Source organism: Engraulis encrasicolus, chromosome 14, assembly GCF_034702125.1.
Source record: "Engraulis encrasicolus isolate BLACKSEA-1 chromosome 14, IST_EnEncr_1.0, whole genome shotgun sequence".
Lineage (NCBI taxonomy): Eukaryota > Metazoa > Chordata > Actinopteri > Clupeiformes > Engraulidae > Engraulis > Engraulis encrasicolus.
Genome location: NC_085870.1, coordinates 17891179 through 17909013, shown reverse-complemented (window position 1 = coordinate 17909013; position 17835 = coordinate 17891179). Strand labels below are relative to the sequence as shown.

General features: G+C 45.9%; 1 protein-coding gene across 1 annotated transcript in view; it reads right to left on the bottom strand.

Moving 5' to 3' along the window:
* The window catches only part of aldh1l1 (aldehyde dehydrogenase 1 family, member L1), a 34653-nt gene that overhangs the window by 15635 nt on the left and 1183 nt on the right, over positions 1-17835 (bottom strand). Inside the window, exons 2-12 of the mRNA XM_063215121.1 lie at positions 17335-17487; positions 10521-10755; positions 8687-8852; positions 7806-7907; positions 6960-7049; positions 6141-6278; positions 3977-4102; positions 3408-3499; positions 2707-2854; positions 2019-2138; positions 550-677 (exon numbers count right to left, since the gene is read on the bottom strand). Of these exons, the coding sequence (XP_063071191.1) occupies positions 550-677; positions 2019-2138; positions 2707-2854; positions 3408-3499; positions 3977-4102; positions 6141-6278; positions 6960-7049; positions 7806-7907; positions 8687-8852; positions 10521-10755; positions 17335-17461 (1472 nt within the window). The 5' untranslated portion in view covers positions 17462-17487. The remainder of the gene's footprint in view (positions 1-549; positions 678-2018; positions 2139-2706; positions 2855-3407; positions 3500-3976; positions 4103-6140; positions 6279-6959; positions 7050-7805; positions 7908-8686; positions 8853-10520; positions 10756-17334; positions 17488-17835) is intronic.

Below are 17835 nucleotides of genomic sequence, written 5' to 3'. Positions count from 1 at the left end.
AGACAGTAGGGGAGAAAATAGCCTAAAGGTGAATAGACATTTTCTCAGGAGTGTATTTAAGTCTGGCCTGGAAACGGATGATGAGGATGCTTTACTTCCAGTTTTGCAGCCCATGCATCACTCACTTAAAGAAAGAAAGAAAGAAAGAAAGAAAGAAAGAAAGAAAGAAAGAAAGAAAGATGCTGCCCTGCCAAAGCAAATAGGCAGTACCTGCGCATAACTCCAAATTATTCTGTTAACCAGCCAAAGTTTTGTTACTCAATATTACCAGTTTTTGGAAGTGCATCATTTTATTAATCTTAATATGTTCATAGGTCATTAAAATCATGATAACAGCGCAGTGCAGTTATTGCCTATTTGCTTTGCATTATGTTCCACTTAGCTTAGGCACCGACCTCAGCCATGGAGTGGGAAAGAGAGCGGTAAGGATGGCATTCAAACCTGCAACCCTCTGATCTAAAGCCCATCTCCTAACCCACAAGGCCACGGCTGCCTTCGACTACAGTAGGCCTTAACTGCAGCTTTTGCTGGGCAGAATACGTGACTCACTTGTACATGAGCTTGCCCCGGTCCCTGGGGTTCATCTTGCCCCACTCGCCCTCCTCAAAGGCCTCCTTAGCCGCCGCCACCGCACGCTCCACATCCGAGATCTGGCCCAGGGACACGTCACAGATGGCCTGGAGGAGAGACGGAGAGAGAGAGAGAGAGAGAGAGAGAGAGAGAGCGAGAGAGAGAGAAAGAAAGAAAGAAAGAAAGAAAGAAAGAAAGAAAGAAAGAAAGAAAGAAAGAAAGAAAGAAAGAAAGAAAGAAAGAAAGAAAGAAAGAAAGAAAGAAAGAAAGACAGAAAGAAAGAAAAGAAAGGGTGGAGGTTTTACAGGGATGCTAATGAAGAAAGACATCTCAAGGACAACACACACACATAATGTAGTGCACGCACGCACACACGCACACGAGATTGATGCTAGGGAACATAGACAAGACAGGTATAGACAGGCACAGAGATATACTGGACAATAGTGACGCCAACAGACAGGCTGACAGGACACACAGAGAAAGGAGCAGGGAGTGAATGGCAAGAGATACAAACAGAAGCAGTAGCAGGCCAATGATAGAACAGACAGACCGGCCGATAGAAACAGATGCAAGGACACCAAGAACATCAGACACACCCTGAATACAGAACACCAAATCAGTCAGAGAGTGGACCATGGAGACAAGTGTTGCAGACAATGAGTGTATTACAATATGAGACCTTGCCTCCTCCACTTGTGCTTGTTTCCTCGTACCAGGAAGTAATGTGTCATAATGACATCACTGACAACAGCATTATATTTCAATATCTTGCAAAAGCTCAATTGTACAGTCTTTTTCTGATTTGCAATTGGGATGGTGAATTAAAAACAGTCCCTCAAGTTGTTGTGGCTATGCTGACAGCTGGGAAACTTAATCGTTTTCTCCACGGAGGAGTGGCAAGGAGGCGGGGCGAGGCCACAAGCACAAGTGGAGGAGGCAAGGTCGCATATTGTAACGCACTCCATAAGTACCAGTCTGTTAAAGTGTGCTAGACTGACTAACACCGGGGACACATGGAGACGAAATGAGCGTGAAGTGAAGAGTGAAGAGATTCAGTCAATAGGCTGCAGTGGCAAATCAAATCGGTAAAAACATTTGTGTTGCTGATGTGATTGGCTGCCGCTGCAGGCAAATTTCGCTCCTCATTTGCATAATACTAAACATGGCCGAATATTTTCGTTTTGCGTTGCCCCTGTTTCCTTATCTTCGGCCAACTTCACTTCCCTCATAGGAAATGAATGGCAAACTTTCGCTTCGATTTGCAAAATTCTTGTGTATGTGTCCCTGGCATTAGTCCACTGTATCCGCCTTCAGCTCACCTGTTCGACAGACTGTTAGGACTAGTCTATAAGCGTGCCAGAAGACTAGTAGTAGTCTGTTGGTATCATAGACAGCCAGTTGCAGTGCGTAAGCATCTTAAGACAGCTTATTAGTCTTCAGCTCACCTGTCCATCTGTGGGGTTGATGCTCTTGTAGGTCTTCCCTCCCTCCGCGTCCACAAACTCCCCGTTGATGAAGAGCTGGTGAGGGATCTTCACCGTCATGTTGTTGACGTTCTTCTCAACCTAGTGAAGAACACATGTGTTGGGTTACACACTTTTTGTGGCACAAAATACATTCATTTGATGAAAGTTACTATTGAAATGGTGTGTAGTGAAGTGCTCAGTATGAAGGTGTAAAAAAAGATGTCACTTTGGAGGAAATAATTGCAGCTTTCAATACTGCATGTACATAGATGTTTCACACAAATATCCTAAAAAGATAATCTAAACAAATCTGTCGGTGTTGGCCTACACGCCCGCACGCGCGCACACACGCACACACACACACAACCCTTGATCCTAACATAGTTTTCAACCAGCTCCTCTCAGATAGACAGACAGACAGAAAGACAGACACACGCACACACAGACCCTTACATACAGTAGTTCTCAACCCACACACACGCGCACACACACACACACACACGCACATCCTTACATAATTCTCAACCAGCTCCTCTCAGACAGACAGACAGACACACACACACACACACGCACATCCTTACATAATTCTCAACCAGCTCCTCTCAGACACAAACGCACGCACAGGGGCACACACAGGCACAGACACAGTCCCCTTGGTGACCCTTACATAGTCGATGACCAGCTCCTCCTCGCCGTCCTCTCCGCGGAGCTTGCGGACGCACATCTGGATGAAGTCCTGGAAGGTGGTGGCCATGTACACATCCTCATTCTGCAGCTGCAGCTCACTGCGCCTCAGCTTCACCTCCTCCACAAGCCTGAGGAGATGGGGTTAAAGGGCAAACGCACACACACACACAAACACACACACACACACACACACACACACACACACACACACACACACACACACACACACACACACACACACACACACACACACACACACACACACACACACACACACAGAAAATATTAGCCAATTTATCCATATAAAAGAATTGTGTGATAAAAGCTGAAGGTGCAATCAAATAATGTATTGATGATGCAAGTGTGCATTCTATATATTCGTTGACTCAGCAGTTCCTAAAGTTGCCCCATGGAGCTAGCAAAGAAACAGGCACGTGAACTTAAAAGCAATCTGCAACTCACATAAAACATTAAAACAGCTCTAGAGCTACCATCAATGTCTTTTTAATCATTACATTCGCATTGTAGCGGAGGGGAGTACAGTTGCCCTGCTGGGACTCGAATCCGGACCTACAGGGGGGACCATACGGAGGCTCATGGGCGTGATAGTCAGAGCGCACCCACAACCCTGGTGATGGCCACTCCCATCACACACTTCTTGCAGAGAGATAAATGGCTTACCTCACTACATCCATGGAGGCAGCTCCGGACTTGAAGAAGTCGGTGGAGTCGCTGACCTGGTCCACGTTCGTCAGGATGCTCTTCCACACCACCTGCAGCATTATAGACGCATACACACACAATTTAACCTGCTGGCGTGCCAACCACTGACTTATATACTGGACTGCGTACGTTCGATTTATTGTGAAGCAACGGCTGGTGGCGGGACATGGGGCGGAAGTAAATCAGTCACGGTTGCTTCAAAGTGAGTTCTATCGAACTACACAGTGCAGTATATAAGTCAGTGGTGCCAACAGTGTGTGTTTGCGTGTGTAAGGGAATGGAATAAGTCAATGTACGATCGCTGGTATTTACACAACCAGCTAACATGGGGAGATGCCTCGGAAAGTTGTTCATTGAGTGAAGAACGAGTGAGTGCTACCTGCTGCCAAGGCTTGTGTGGGTGTTGTAACGGCCTTCTATTGAGCAAAAGCTTTCACTTCCTGTGCGAGTGTGCATGTGCGTGCGAGTGTGTGCACGTGTTCTCTTGACCAGTGGGAGAGTGTGTGTTCATGCATGTGGTTATTCACCCTCATCTGCTCGGCGAAGGTCTTCTCCTCCTCGGTGAGCTCCACAGCAGAGCTGGCTCCAGCGCTGAAGTATTGAGCAGCGTTGATCATCTTGCCATCCTCAAACTGCAGATTTTTCACCAGCAGCTACACACACACACACACAAACAAACACACACACAGATTCATGGTTTAATTACAATGACAAAAGCAGCTGCATAAATACAAACAAAATCATGAAACTAAACACACACACACACACACACACACACACACACACACACACACACACACACACACACACACACAGTAGTTTAATTACAATGACACAAGCAGCTGCGCACTCACACACACACGCACACGCACACACAAACACTTTAATAATTACAATGCCATCAGCAGTGTAAAGGAAAAAGGAAAGCAATGATAATTTATCAATGCTAATGACAATGCGTCACATGTAATGAAAAGAGAGATGAAATTACAGTTGGTCAGTAGCTAAACAAAACCGGTGGAAGGAAGAGGACCGACACAACAACAACATACAGTACTACTCCAACCCATATGACAAGAACAGACTGGCAATGGCAGCTGCAATGCTGACTGACGCTGTTGGGCCTCTGTTTCTGACCACTGTTGAGACAACCCTAATGAACTCCACAAAGATATGCATTATGCACACACACATGCATGTACGGTATGCACACAAAATAGTTACCCAAGTACAAGTAGAATATGAAAGAAGGTGGAAAGAGAGAGAGAAGAAAGAGAGGAAAAGGAGAGGGAGAAAAGGAGGAGGGATGTGTGAGCTAATTTGAACACAAAACTGTGAAAGAGGGGAATTCTAATGAGCCATTACAGCTCCCATCAATCAATGCTCTCTCTCTCTCTCTTTCTCTCTCACTCTCATCTCTGACCCACCCCCCTCCTCCTACCACAACCTCCCTCCTCTTTCTTCCTCTATTTTCACACTCTCTCTCCCTCTCTCCTTTTCTTCCTCCTCCATCCCTCCCCTGTCTGTCCCAAAGCAAAACTTCGCCCGGAGTCCACTGAACATATTTTTGGCACTGTTCCCCGTTCTGTTCCGTCCTCTGGCTCTTGCACACTCTCTCTTTCTCCCTTTCTCCACCCATCTAGAAAACTCTCTCTCTCTCTCTCTCTCTCTCTCTCTCTCTCTCTCTCTCTCTCTCTCTCTCTCTCTCTCTCTCTCTCTCTCTCTCTCTCTCTCTCTCTCTCTCTCTCTCTCTCTCTCGCTCTCTCCCTCTCCCTCTCCCTCTCTCTCTCTCCCTCTCTCTCTCTCTCTCCCCCTCTCTCTCTCTCTCTCTCTCTCTCTCCATCCTCTCTTTCTCTCTCTCTCCCTACCCCCACTCTCTCTCTCCCCCCTCCCTCTCTCTCCTTCTCTCTCCTCTCCCTCTACACCCCCCCCCTCTCTTTCCAAAGTAGAGGAGTTCGGTCTCTCTCTTTTAATAAATGCCTCCTTCTCTCTCCTCTCCCTCCTCTCCCTCCCCCCCCCCTCTCTTTCCAAAGTAGAGGAGTTCGGTTGTGTAACAGCAGACAGACAAAGAGCTTTCTTCAGTCCTACTGCAGGCCTGCAGGGCTGAAGTTCAGGGGCAGCTGCTGGCTACCAAACTGCTCTTTAGACTCCTAATGCACAAATATGTTCTCTAGTCCATAGCACATGACCATGTCTCCTGTCATGCATGCGTGTGTGCGTGTGTGCGCGTGTGTGTGTGTGTGTGTGTGTGTGTGTGTGTGTGTGTGTGTGTGTGTGTGTGTGTGTGTTTAAAAGTGCAAATGTGTGTCTGTGAACATATTAAGGCAGCAGAAAAACAAACACACAGTGTCAACATGTCTAGCACATATCCCAGATAAGACTGCTTTAAAGCTCAGACTGCCAAGCGCCGTACGACAGAAACTTTCCCGGCAAAGCTAAGCAAGGGGGGAGTGTCCAGCAGTTGTGTGTGTGTGTGTGTGTGTGTGTGTATGCGCAGAGGTGACTTAATAAACTATCGCAATCATACGCACCATTAGAGGTAAAAAAGGCCTAAAATAAATGTAGCCCACAGGCCTTGAGTAGTGCTAACGCTACCCTGATTGTGCGCGTGTTATCTTGTTGTTATGTATTATTTCACAGTCGTAGCAGCAGAGGCAAAGGCAGCTGTCTGTCCGTTCTGTTTGTCCCTACCGTCTTGCCGTCGTTGCCAAAGAGCACTAGGCCTGTCTTGGTGACCAGTCCGGGTTTGCTGGCTCCAGGGATCTCCAGGGGCTTGCCGTTAGCCGTGGTGCCGTTGTCCACCAGCGTCGAGCCGTAGAACGTCACTTTCTATTAAAAAATACATTGCACATACATAGACGTTAACCAACATATTTGGCTTGAATATTAGTTGATGAGCAATCAAGATAGAGGAGTCACTTGATCAGTACTGCTGTTCAAGATGCTCGAGCTGTAGCATGTGACGTTCATGTTTTTTTTTATCTTGATTAAGTGGCTTTGAGGACACATACTGTAATACATAACAAACCTACATGATACCAACTGAAACATTACTTTTTTCTTTGCAAAGTATGTCTTCTTTGTTCATGTGTGTGCATGAGTTTTCTTTCTGTAATTGTTTATTTTTTGTTTTGTTTGCATTTGTGAGCTTGTGTTTGTGTATGGGGGGGTGGGGGGCACAGAAATAGGGTGCTTGTGACAGAAAGAGACAGTTATTTTGGTTTTGTATGTGATCTTGTGTGTATGTGTGAAAGAGAGTGTTTTGTGTGTATGTATGTGTGAAAGAGAGTGTTTTGTGTGTATGTATGTGTGAAAGAGAGTGTTTTGTGTGAGTGAGTGAGTGAGTGAGTGAGTGAGTGAGTGAGTGAGTGAGTGAGTGAGTGAGTGAGTGAGTGAGTGAGTGAGTGAGTGAGTGAGTGAGTGAGTGAGTGAGTGAGTGAGTGAGTGAGTGAGTGAGTGAGTGAGTGAGTGAGTGAGTGAGTGAGGGAGAAGGAGTGCTTTTGACTTCACCTGTCCGTCCACCTCTGCCCAGGCACCAGGAACCTTATCGTTCCCTCGGATCCAGTTATGGATGGCTTCAGCTGACTGGTTCCAGTCGATCTGTACGCATAGCAAAAACACACAGATGCGGAGAGTGTAAGTGTGTGTGTGTGTGTGTGTGTGTGTGTGTTTGTTTTCATGGGGTTCAAGGTTGCATATTGACTAACCATATGTACGTCAGAGTGACACTGCACAGCGACGCAAATACGGAGACAGATAGAGATAGAGAAAGGTGGGCGTTTGTTTGGGAGCGTATATCAGTTAGGGTCAAGGTGCGGAGTATGCCAGACCAATATCTGCACATAGCTTTTGGTTGTGAAGTGGACACAGGCAGACACATTGGATCTACAGTGTGCATGTTAAAGTAAAAGTCAGTCAAAGTCAACTTGATTATCCCAGAAGGGAAATTCAAGTGGTCATGGTGCTCTTAACAGAGATAGTTTCACTGCTGAGCTCCATTACTATAGTATACACAAAAATACTGAATCAAACCAAGATATCGCAAAACACGCCCACTCAATGCAAAAGCATGTGCTCAAGTTGGGTCTCCTAAGGGGGCGTTGTCCCCTACTTCTTCTTCTCTTTTTGAGGTGTTTGCGCAAGACGTGCGCTACCGCCATCTACAGCGCTAAGGGGACTTCATTGATTCTCAACCTCAGGACTCCGAAGGTCTCCTAACCGAAGGTCTCCTAAAGGGGCGTTCACCAGACATAAAGTGGATACCGGAAAAGAAACAAAATGACGCTTCTTGTTAGATCCACCTTCTTTGGTATACATGTGTGTGTGTTTGTGGCAGTGAGTGTGCAGGCTGCTGACCTTGGAGTTGTCCTTCTTCTGGATGCATTCGTAGGTGGCGCCCTCTTCAGGCTGGGTGATCTTGGGGGCAGTTCCGTTAGCGATCATGCGCACCGCCTCCACCTGCACGCACGCGCGCACACACACACACAGATTACATGGTGATCAGTTTGTTTTCATGCACGCGCGCTACACCTGGCCTCCAAACACAGGCAAAGGGATCGTATACTATACATAAGCACATATGTCTAAGTAAACAAACACACACACACACACCCTCTGACAACACAAACACCAGCAATCGCATGTAGAGATCAGCTCATAGAGGCAATATAGTTCAAAAGGTTCTTACACAACTTGTTTATGTTTTTTTTCCTACACATTCTATACCCAGTGATCCCTTGAACACAGCAAGGGATTGCAACCTCACACATCAAGTCTGACATGGGAGGGAGAACTACTACCGACTGGACTAAAAGCCAGGCTGTTATTTCAGTAGGCAGCACATCTTTCAGATATTGGGAGAAGGACAGGGGACTCTGACCGGGCGAATACACCGGCAGCGACATTAATCTCTAGACTGTGCAACAAGAGCGATACGAGCGATAGAACTTAGCAACAGAGTATGACAGAGTATGCAAGCATGGTGGCTGTCGCCCAACCGCATCATAGCTCATTTGCATAATATTCGCTGCAGCCCAACTACAAACTGCCACTCAAGTCGCTCAAATTGCCTCTAGTCGCCCAAATCCTTTTCTATCTTCTGTCGCCAGCTACAAAGTCAATTACTTTCGTTGCAGGAATCGCTCAAGTCGCGTCTGGTCTACTCATGTACTGATAAATAGCATTCGTTACACCAGCTATCTAACTTTGCTGCCCTAATATGGACTGCACTTCCTCACCGTTCCCTTGACGCCCTCGGGAAACAGGAAGCGTTTGTAGATGGTGTTGACGGTGTCGTCGGGCTCCACGTCGCATTCTCTCTGCAACAGGATTGGTCCAGTGTCCAGTCCGTCATCTGCCCAGAACACAGTGAACCCTCCCTTCTTGTCGCCATGAATGAGAGTCCTGAATCAAATTGTGAGGGCGACTTATCAATTGTTATGTGCATACATTACATTACATTACACTTAGCTGACGCTTTCATTTATTCAAAGCGACTTACAGTTAGTACTTTTCAGGCTACTGGTTACAGTCCCTGGAGCAGTGTGGGGAGGTGCTCAAGGGCACTTCAGCCATGGATGGAGATGTAGGGAAAGGTCAGGGGGGATTCGAACCTGCAACCCCTAGATTGAAAGACCAACTCTCTAATCACTAGGCCACGGCTGCCCCCTGCACAATGCTACTGCATACAGTAGCAGTTACATGATGCTAATAAAGTAAACCTCTGAAAAGAGGATAGAAACAAAATGTTCAACCCCTCACTGATTGTGTGCCTATGCAGTATTTTTGGGTATTAAAATGTACATTGGCATAAGTGTGTGTGTGCGTGCGCGTGCTAGGGTAGGAGGGAGGGGTTGTAGATGATGGATATACAGTATATTGTGTGTGTGTGTGTGTGTGTATGTGTGTATGTATGTGTGTATGTATGTATGTGTGTATGCGTGCGTGCGTGCGTGCGTGCGTGGGCATGGGCATGGGCATGGGCGTGTACCAGTTGATGTATTTGTGTGCGCTCGCCAGGGCTTTGAACCGGTTCAAGGAACGAAAACGAAAACCGGAAACTTTTTATATTTTACAGGGAACAGAAACGAAACCGGAAACGTTATTATTTTTCATGTTCTGGAACGGGAACACTTATTTAAAAATAATGGTAACCGGTTAATACCGGTTAATACCGTTCCTCAAACAAAACAAAAAAGGTAATTATTTTCCTGTGCACGTTACCATGACGGCTGAGGTTCACGTCCTGTGTGACATCAGACATTCTCTGACTGAATGGAGAGAGAGCTGTGGACTACTAAGTCTCCACTCCACATCTTAAATAAGAGAAACCACTGTCATGCAAAAGGGAAGAGTTTCCATTGCATCATTGTAAGACATTGCAGAGAAGCGTGTGTAAAGCGCACCGAGAATGTTCAACGTTATTGGGCATCCATGGCCGCTTCAAATATGCACAAACTCACAATGTCCGTCATAGCGCTCCCCGTGACCCAAGTCAGCGTGGAGCGTGCATTTTCATCATTGAGGTTTATTCTCCACTTCTCCGTTTAGGTCGTCCCTGAATGACAAAATTCTGGAGGATATTCTTTTCATCTGCTTGAATTAACAGTTTGGAATGTAGGCTGACTCATTTGCACTTCCGTCTTTCTTGGTTAATTCACGTCAGTTAGGCCTATGGGAGTAATTAGCTGACAGGAACGAAATTAACCGTTCCGGGAACAGTATTTTTTTGTTCTAACCGGTTCGGGAACGTCAATTTATTGGTGGAACTTATAACCAGAAACGTTATAATTCCGTTTCTGTTCGGAACGGAACGTTTGGAAAAAAATAATGGTTCAAAGCCCTGGCGCTCACACATGTGTGTGTGTGTGCGTGTGTGTGTGTGTGGGGCAGTGAGGGGTGGTAGATGACAGATTCATATTGTGTGTACTTGTGTATGTATGTACAGTATGTATGTATGCATTTGTGTGTGTGTGGGCTCGTGTGTGTGTGTGTGTGCGTGCGTGCGTGTGTGTGTGTGTGTGTGTGTGTGTGTGTGTGTGTGTGTGTGTGTGTTAGCGCGTGTGTGTGTACCAGTTGATGGCGGAGGCTCCCCTGTGCCGGGGCAGCAGCGAGGGGTGGTAGATGATGGAGCCGTGCTTGGGGTGGTCGATGACCTCCATGGGGATGAACTGGGAGCAGAAGGGCAGCACGTTCAGCTCGGCGCCCACCGCCTTGTACTTGTCCACCACCTCCGGGATGCCCTGGCCCTTCACGCGCCACCGCGGGAACTTGAACACCGGCACGCCGTCCTTCTCCGCCTCCGTGGCTGAAATCATAACATCAGAATGAGTTTTCTTATAGGGCTGCACAATATATCGTATTGTTTTCGATATTTAGTATTGTTTTTAATAACAGCAAATTTGGTGAAAAGGTTAAAAAATGTATTAAAAAGATTGACATTTTAAGTTGATGCTGTATATTAGCCATTCCACAGACAGACAGACAGATACACATTTTTGAATTTGAACACCAGCACTCCACCCTTCTCCGCCTCCTTGGCTGAAATCATAACATCAGAATGAGTTTTATATTTATTGTTCCTCCTGACCACCAGAGGCGCTGCTTGCAGCATGGATATCCATCACACGGAACGTGCAGGTCGAGTATTTAATAACGTCAAATGAAGAGCTCTTTTCCAAAATGCTATATCCACCATTTTTGACTTTTTGCATTTTAATATTGGAATTGACTGTTAAAAGGTCCTATCATCTATGTGTGAATTCTTGCCATTCAAACGTTTTGAGAACATACTTTAAAACCTTGCATTTCAATGGAATGCCCAATACAAAAATGTTAATTTCCCAACATTCTATAAAATGGAAATGTCTCATTTTGGAAAAGAGCTCTTCAAATTCACTTGTGACCTGGCTGGGGGACGTCACCCGGTGACCCCGTGGTCAAAAGAGCAGTGCACCCAGGGAATGTCCTCTTGGCAAAATGTCTCGTGTACACTCCGAGTGGCTGCCAAGCTCTGGCGGTCATCCGGAACTCATAGAACAGTGGTTATATACATAACCTTTGTTTTATTACACAGACAGACACACATACAGCATGGGAACTTGGACACCAGTGCTCCGTCCTTCTCTGCCTTCGTGGCTGAAATCATAACATCAGAATGAGTTTTTCTAGACAGACAGATACACATACAGCATGGGAACTTGAACACCAGTGCTCCATCTTTCTCGGCCTCAGTGGCCAAAATCATAGCTTCAGAATGAGTTTTATTAGACAGACAGATAGATAGACAAACAGACAGGTGGATACACACACAGCGTGAGAACTTGAATAGAATACTGGGAATTCTCCACTTCCATGGCTGAGGAAGATCAGAATCAGGGGTGTGTTTCTCGCGAGAGGTCAAAACACTGGCCATCTTTTTGACAACTTTGTTTGGTCCCACCCCTTGACCGCTACAATCCTATCCCTCCCCCTCTTTCTTATCAGTACCATATGCAACATGCAACAAGCAGCTGTGGCAAGATTTTTCACAAGTTTCTTAAGTTACTCTCTGTTGATTCAGCACTGATGCAGTTTTGGTATCCTTCAGTTTTTACCATGCACAAACTATGTTACACTATGAAATTGGGGACCAATTCGCTCCTGTTGTTTCCTCTTGTATACATTTGTCCCAGGAACTGCCTGGCTTGTGGCGAGCCAGCAGGTAAGCAAAATGGAAAGCAAGCAAAAAATAAAATATAAAGATTCACTCGAACACCAAAATGAGGTCATAGGCAGGGGCAGTTAGGCACGGGAGGGACTCAGTATGAGGAGACGCCATTACAAGGGCATATCCAGGCCTGGGTTAATGCACAGGCTAGATATGGCTACAGCCTAGGGACCCACACCAGCTAGGGGCCCCCCCGATTGGCCAAAAGGGAGAAATTGTGCAGAATTGTGACAGGATGCAATACTGAAAAATTCATCTGTCGTGTTGAGTATGGTTGGTAGACATGTTATCCTTAAGTCCTAGCTCGTTATTATGTCACTGGCCATGTAAATGTCACGAAGTTTGCCTTCCAGGTGGCCCCACAGCAACCTGTAGCCTAGGGGCCCCAGGCCACCTTAATCCGGCCCTGGGCATATCACCTCATGGGTTGCAAACTGGTCTAGTGAGTCATTAACAGGTCAATGTCCTGTCCTCCTTTTTTTCTGATACCTTCAGGTTTTAGTGGTGCTACAAAAATGTCACCTGACTGGAACTATAAAAAGCTCCGTCCAAAATGATAGCAGCCCTATTTTACGGGAAAGTCTAGGTCTTCTAAAATACTTAATTCAGGACTGTGATGGGGCAAATGTCAATAAAGCAATCGCACATTCTGGGACTGCCAGATGAACTTCTTAGGCCTGGGTTAATGCTTGCTGTGTGACTTGACTTAGACGGGCAACAATGTGCAAATGAGTGTGCATATGCTTGTTGAAGAACTAATCAGAGCAATACACATGCTAGCCAACTAGGGCTCTCAATAATATTTTCCAACATTGTTTCTCTAGCGCAACTTCAACAAGATAGAAAGCCCGAAAGCCCACCTGGGAAACTCCAACTCCCATTGTGACACAGCACTCCACATTGTGACACAGTACTCCACAAGTGCACACAACGAATTTGCAATGCAGCGGAACCGTACCATGCTCACTCAGGGTACCTCAGTCATGGCTTACCCATGACTGCCCTCAACAAACACGGAAGTTAGGAAGATCGCGCCAAAGAGAGTAGAGTAGAATAAGATGATGCAAGCCAGTGTATTTCCTGGATCCATGTGATGTCATGTGAACGCCCTTGTAGGAGATCTGCAATTAGGAGACCTTTGAAGACTTTAGGTTGAGAATAAATGGGAGTTCCCTTGGCACTGTAGATGGTGGTAGCGCACAACTTATGCAAGCAGTCACCAAATGCCACAGAAAGAGAATAAAGCCTGATACATAGTCATGCTGTGCTGACTTGGGGTACAGCATGGACGTACTGTCAGCGGGATGTGTATTCCTCATAGTCGCCCTGCGTGCGCATGCAGGAAAGGGCGTGGTGTTTTTTTCCTGCTGAGATTTTAATGACGTCAATTCACCTCCGTGACAACAGGGGGCGAACTAACTCATTCAGTTGAGCCCAGTCCCTAGAATGAATCACAAAGCTAACCAGCTGGCTATGTAAAACGTAATATTCTAGCCTACTTCTAAAAGTTGGGGCATAATTAGATGGTACAACATCAGTTTCTTTTTGGTCAAGTACTACATGAGATTAAATGCAAGACAAACGCCATTTTAAAAGACAATAGACAGCATGAATGGCCATTCACACCTGGGGCCTAGTAGTAGCTAGCCAGCTAAATCAGTCATTACAAACTCAAAGCTAGTTGACTAGCCACCTGAAACGTAATTCTACCACTAACAAAGGCTTCTTGCTATTAATTTAAAAAGTTGTGGCGTAATTAGACATGAATGATAGCATACAAGATTCTCTCTTTATTCATGTTTTACAGTTCAGGTGGTTAAAATGCCAAACAAAAGCCGTTTTTAAATACAATACATCTAATGGCCATATTAACAGCTAGCTTAGCAACTGTCAGCCAAACCCATTCAAACTCTACAGGACATTAGCGAACCCTGTTTTAGAAGCTAGCTGCCACACTACAAATCAACAAAGAGGCTTCTTGCTATTAATTTAAAAAGTTGTGGCGTAATTAGACATGGATGATAGCATACAAGAGTCTCTCTTTATTCATGTTTTACAGTTGAGGTGGTTAAATGAAACAAAAGCCATTTTTAAATACAATAGATAGCCTATCTAATTAACAGCTAGCTTAGCAACTGTCAGCCAAACCCATTCAAACTCTACAGGACATTAGCGAACCCTGTTTTAATGAGCTAGCTGCCACACTACAAAAGAACAAAGAGGCTTCTTTGCTACTACCACACTACAAACATATAATTTCCATGATGGCCTTTTATGGATATTTCTAATTGATTTTTTGGAAGTTGTACTACTGAAATAAAAAACAGTTTCTCTTCTCCCTGTCAAGTAAACTCCAGTGATTTCCTGCCAAGTCAACTGCATCGTGTTTTTCGTTTTCCTTCAAACCTCCGCGGTAGGGTAGAAGAATAGAACACAACTGACCTATCAGGGCTGAGTTCCCCCCGGACTGCCGTAAGCGCATTGACCAATCACCGTCTTCAAGCATAGCTCAGCTCACGGACATTTCAGCCTGGGAGAAACATGCGTGTACTGCAGCCAGGGGTCGTTTTGTCGCTGCACAGGGGGGCGCGGTGGCTGCTTCTCTGTGCAGAACCTCCGTGAACGCGCGACTCTGAATCCCCCTTAAGAAGGAGGGGGCAACGCCCCCATAGGAGACCGAAATTGAGTGCACTCCTTTGCATTGGGTGGGCAGAGTTTGAATCATCTTACTGTACTAAAAACACATTTGATCACGCCTAACGGTTGTGTCAATAGATTCCGCAATGTCTGCATGCCTATGAGGCAACTGCAGACGGACCTTGCAACTCCCACAGTTGCTTATCCCCGTTGATGCTCGTCTGCATACCGCCTCTGAGGGGACGCACCCCTGAACTGGTTGGACAACAACCCCCCCCCCCCCCCCCCCCCCACACACACACACACACACACACACACACACATCACATGTGGTGTGCCAGTAGATCAAACTGGTGCAAGCTCATCGCCTCGTGCACATTAAGTGGTCGACTTGAAATGCACACTGTTTAATACCACCCACATCATGACAACAAGTTCTCGCTCATGTCCTTCATGTCAACATGGATTTGGCAACAAATTCAAACGAACCTTATATTGCAACGTGTGCTATGCATGCATCTGCATACCTTGCGTCAGGTGGGATACCCTGCCCAAAATTGACATAAAATACGCATGGCAATGCAAAACTGAATGTCATTCCTGCTGAATGTCAACAAGACCAAGGAGATTGTTGTCAACTTCCAAAGGGTCCAAAAACAACTGCCACCACTGACCATCGACGGCGATGCTGTGGAGAGAGTGAGCAGCACCAAGTTCCTTGGAGTGCACATCAGCGACGACCTCTCTTGGACCACCAACACTACATCACTGGCGAAGAAGGCCCATCAGCGTCTCTACTTCCTGCGCAAACTAAAGAAGGCAAGTGCTACACCCTCCATCATGACAACATTCTACAGAGGAACCATAGAGAGCGTCGTGTCCAACTGCATCACAGTGTGGGGAGGAAGCTGCACGGAGAAAAACAGGAAGACACTCCAGCGTGTTGTGAACACAGCGAAGAAGATCATTGGAGTACCACTCCCCTCCCTGCAGGACATTTACACCACACGCCTCACCCGGAAAGCACTGATGATCATCAAAGACACAAGCCACCCTGCACACAAACTGTTCAGCCTCCTGCCCTCTGGAAAGAGGTACAGGCGCCTCCGTTCCCGTACCACCCGGCTGGCGAGCAGCACAATGCACCAAGCGATCAAGATGCTGAACACTCAACCCACTCTCCCTCCACTGTCAGCCTCTAGCCAGCAAGGCCACTGACAACCCCCCCCCCCCCCCCCCACCCCCCCCCCCCCCCACTGTCAGCCTCTAGCCAGCAAGGCCACTGACAACCCCCCCCCCACCCCCCACCACCATATCTGCGACTGAACATTCCACCTGCACTACTATACTTGTGACTGAACTTTCAACCTGCACTAACTCAAAACAATGCACACACACACACACACACACACACACACACACACACACACACACACACACACACACACACACACACACACACACACACACACACACACACACACACACACACACACACACACACACACACAAGCACACTGCACTTTCTGCACTAAACCCAAACATACACACACTGACACACACACACTGACACACACACACACACACACACACACAGACACACGAACACACACACAAGACGCACACCGCACCTTCTACCTGCACTAAACACATACACACACACACACACACACACACACACACACACACACACACACACACACACACACACACACACACTGCTGCTGGTGTACTTGACAGACCTTTTTATATTTATTTTTCTTCAAAATGCTACTATTACCATGTCAGAACGCTATAAAGGACTTTTTTTAGGAAAAGCACAAAAACACAACAAATACCTCTTAATGTATGTCCTCTACAAGTCTTCTGTTGTCCAGTCTTGCACTTTAAATGTCTGTATGAGCACTGTCTATGTCCATACTGTCTTAAGTCCATGTATAAGTACTGTCTATGTCTATACTGTCTATGTCCTTACCTTAATTAGTCTATGTCTGTATGGGAAAGCAAGAAATGTAATTTCAAATTCTTTGTATGACCAGTGCATGTAAAGAAATTGACAATAAAAACCTACTTGACTACTTGACTTACTTGAAAACGTGCACACACATATACTGCAGCAAGCAATATCCTGGGCCTTAATGAACTGTAAGGTCACTGGCAGACAGCCCTGTGTATAATAATTACACAGCTTGTTACAATGCTGGAGAATGTCCAATTGACTGATCATCAAGCCACACAAGGTCAGAGATCAAATATTTCACTGCTGAATAAGTAAAGGAAGCGGTTAGTGACAGAAGGTTTTCAGGTTCTTTCAAATGGAGTGTCCTGTCACTGGCAAAGCCAAAGTGGTAGAACCGTGTGTGTGTGTGTGTGTGTGTGTGTGTGTGTGTGTGTGTGTGTGTGTGTGTGTGTGTGTGTGTTTGTGTGCGTGTGTGTGTTGCTTTCCCAGGTGTACCACAACCTTTTATTACTCAAACCGTTCTTTATGTGTGTGTGTGTTTGATTTTTTTAAAACAACTATAACCTGTGTTTACTACTCACCCAGGGGATCCGCTTTTCCATCTTTGTCAGGTATGGTGAACACACCAACAATGCTGTGGCCCTCTTTCCGCAGCTCCTTGTAAACTTCCTGGCCAAACAGGCTCTGACCAATTACAGCGATCCTCATCTTGGACACTCCTCCTGGACCAATCACTAAAAGAGTGAAGAGAATAATTTACAGTTTGATGTGGAAAATGTGAAGGCATTATGTAATTCTGACAAGTGTGCCCAGTTCAAGGTCACGTGGGTAAACATCTCATAAACCATCATAAAATGCCCTGCGAAGTCAAAATCTAGATTGGTTGACAATTGTGAGTTATTATCCCTTTTTTTGTTTGTGACATGATTTAACTTTGATGCATCATTACCAGAGGTGGAAGAAGTACAGAGGTTGTGTACTTAAGTAAAAGTAGAAGTACCCTGCGAAAAAAATACTCAATTGAAAGTAAAAGTTGTACACCAAAAATTTACTTAAGTAAAAGTCATAAGTGCTAACTTTTA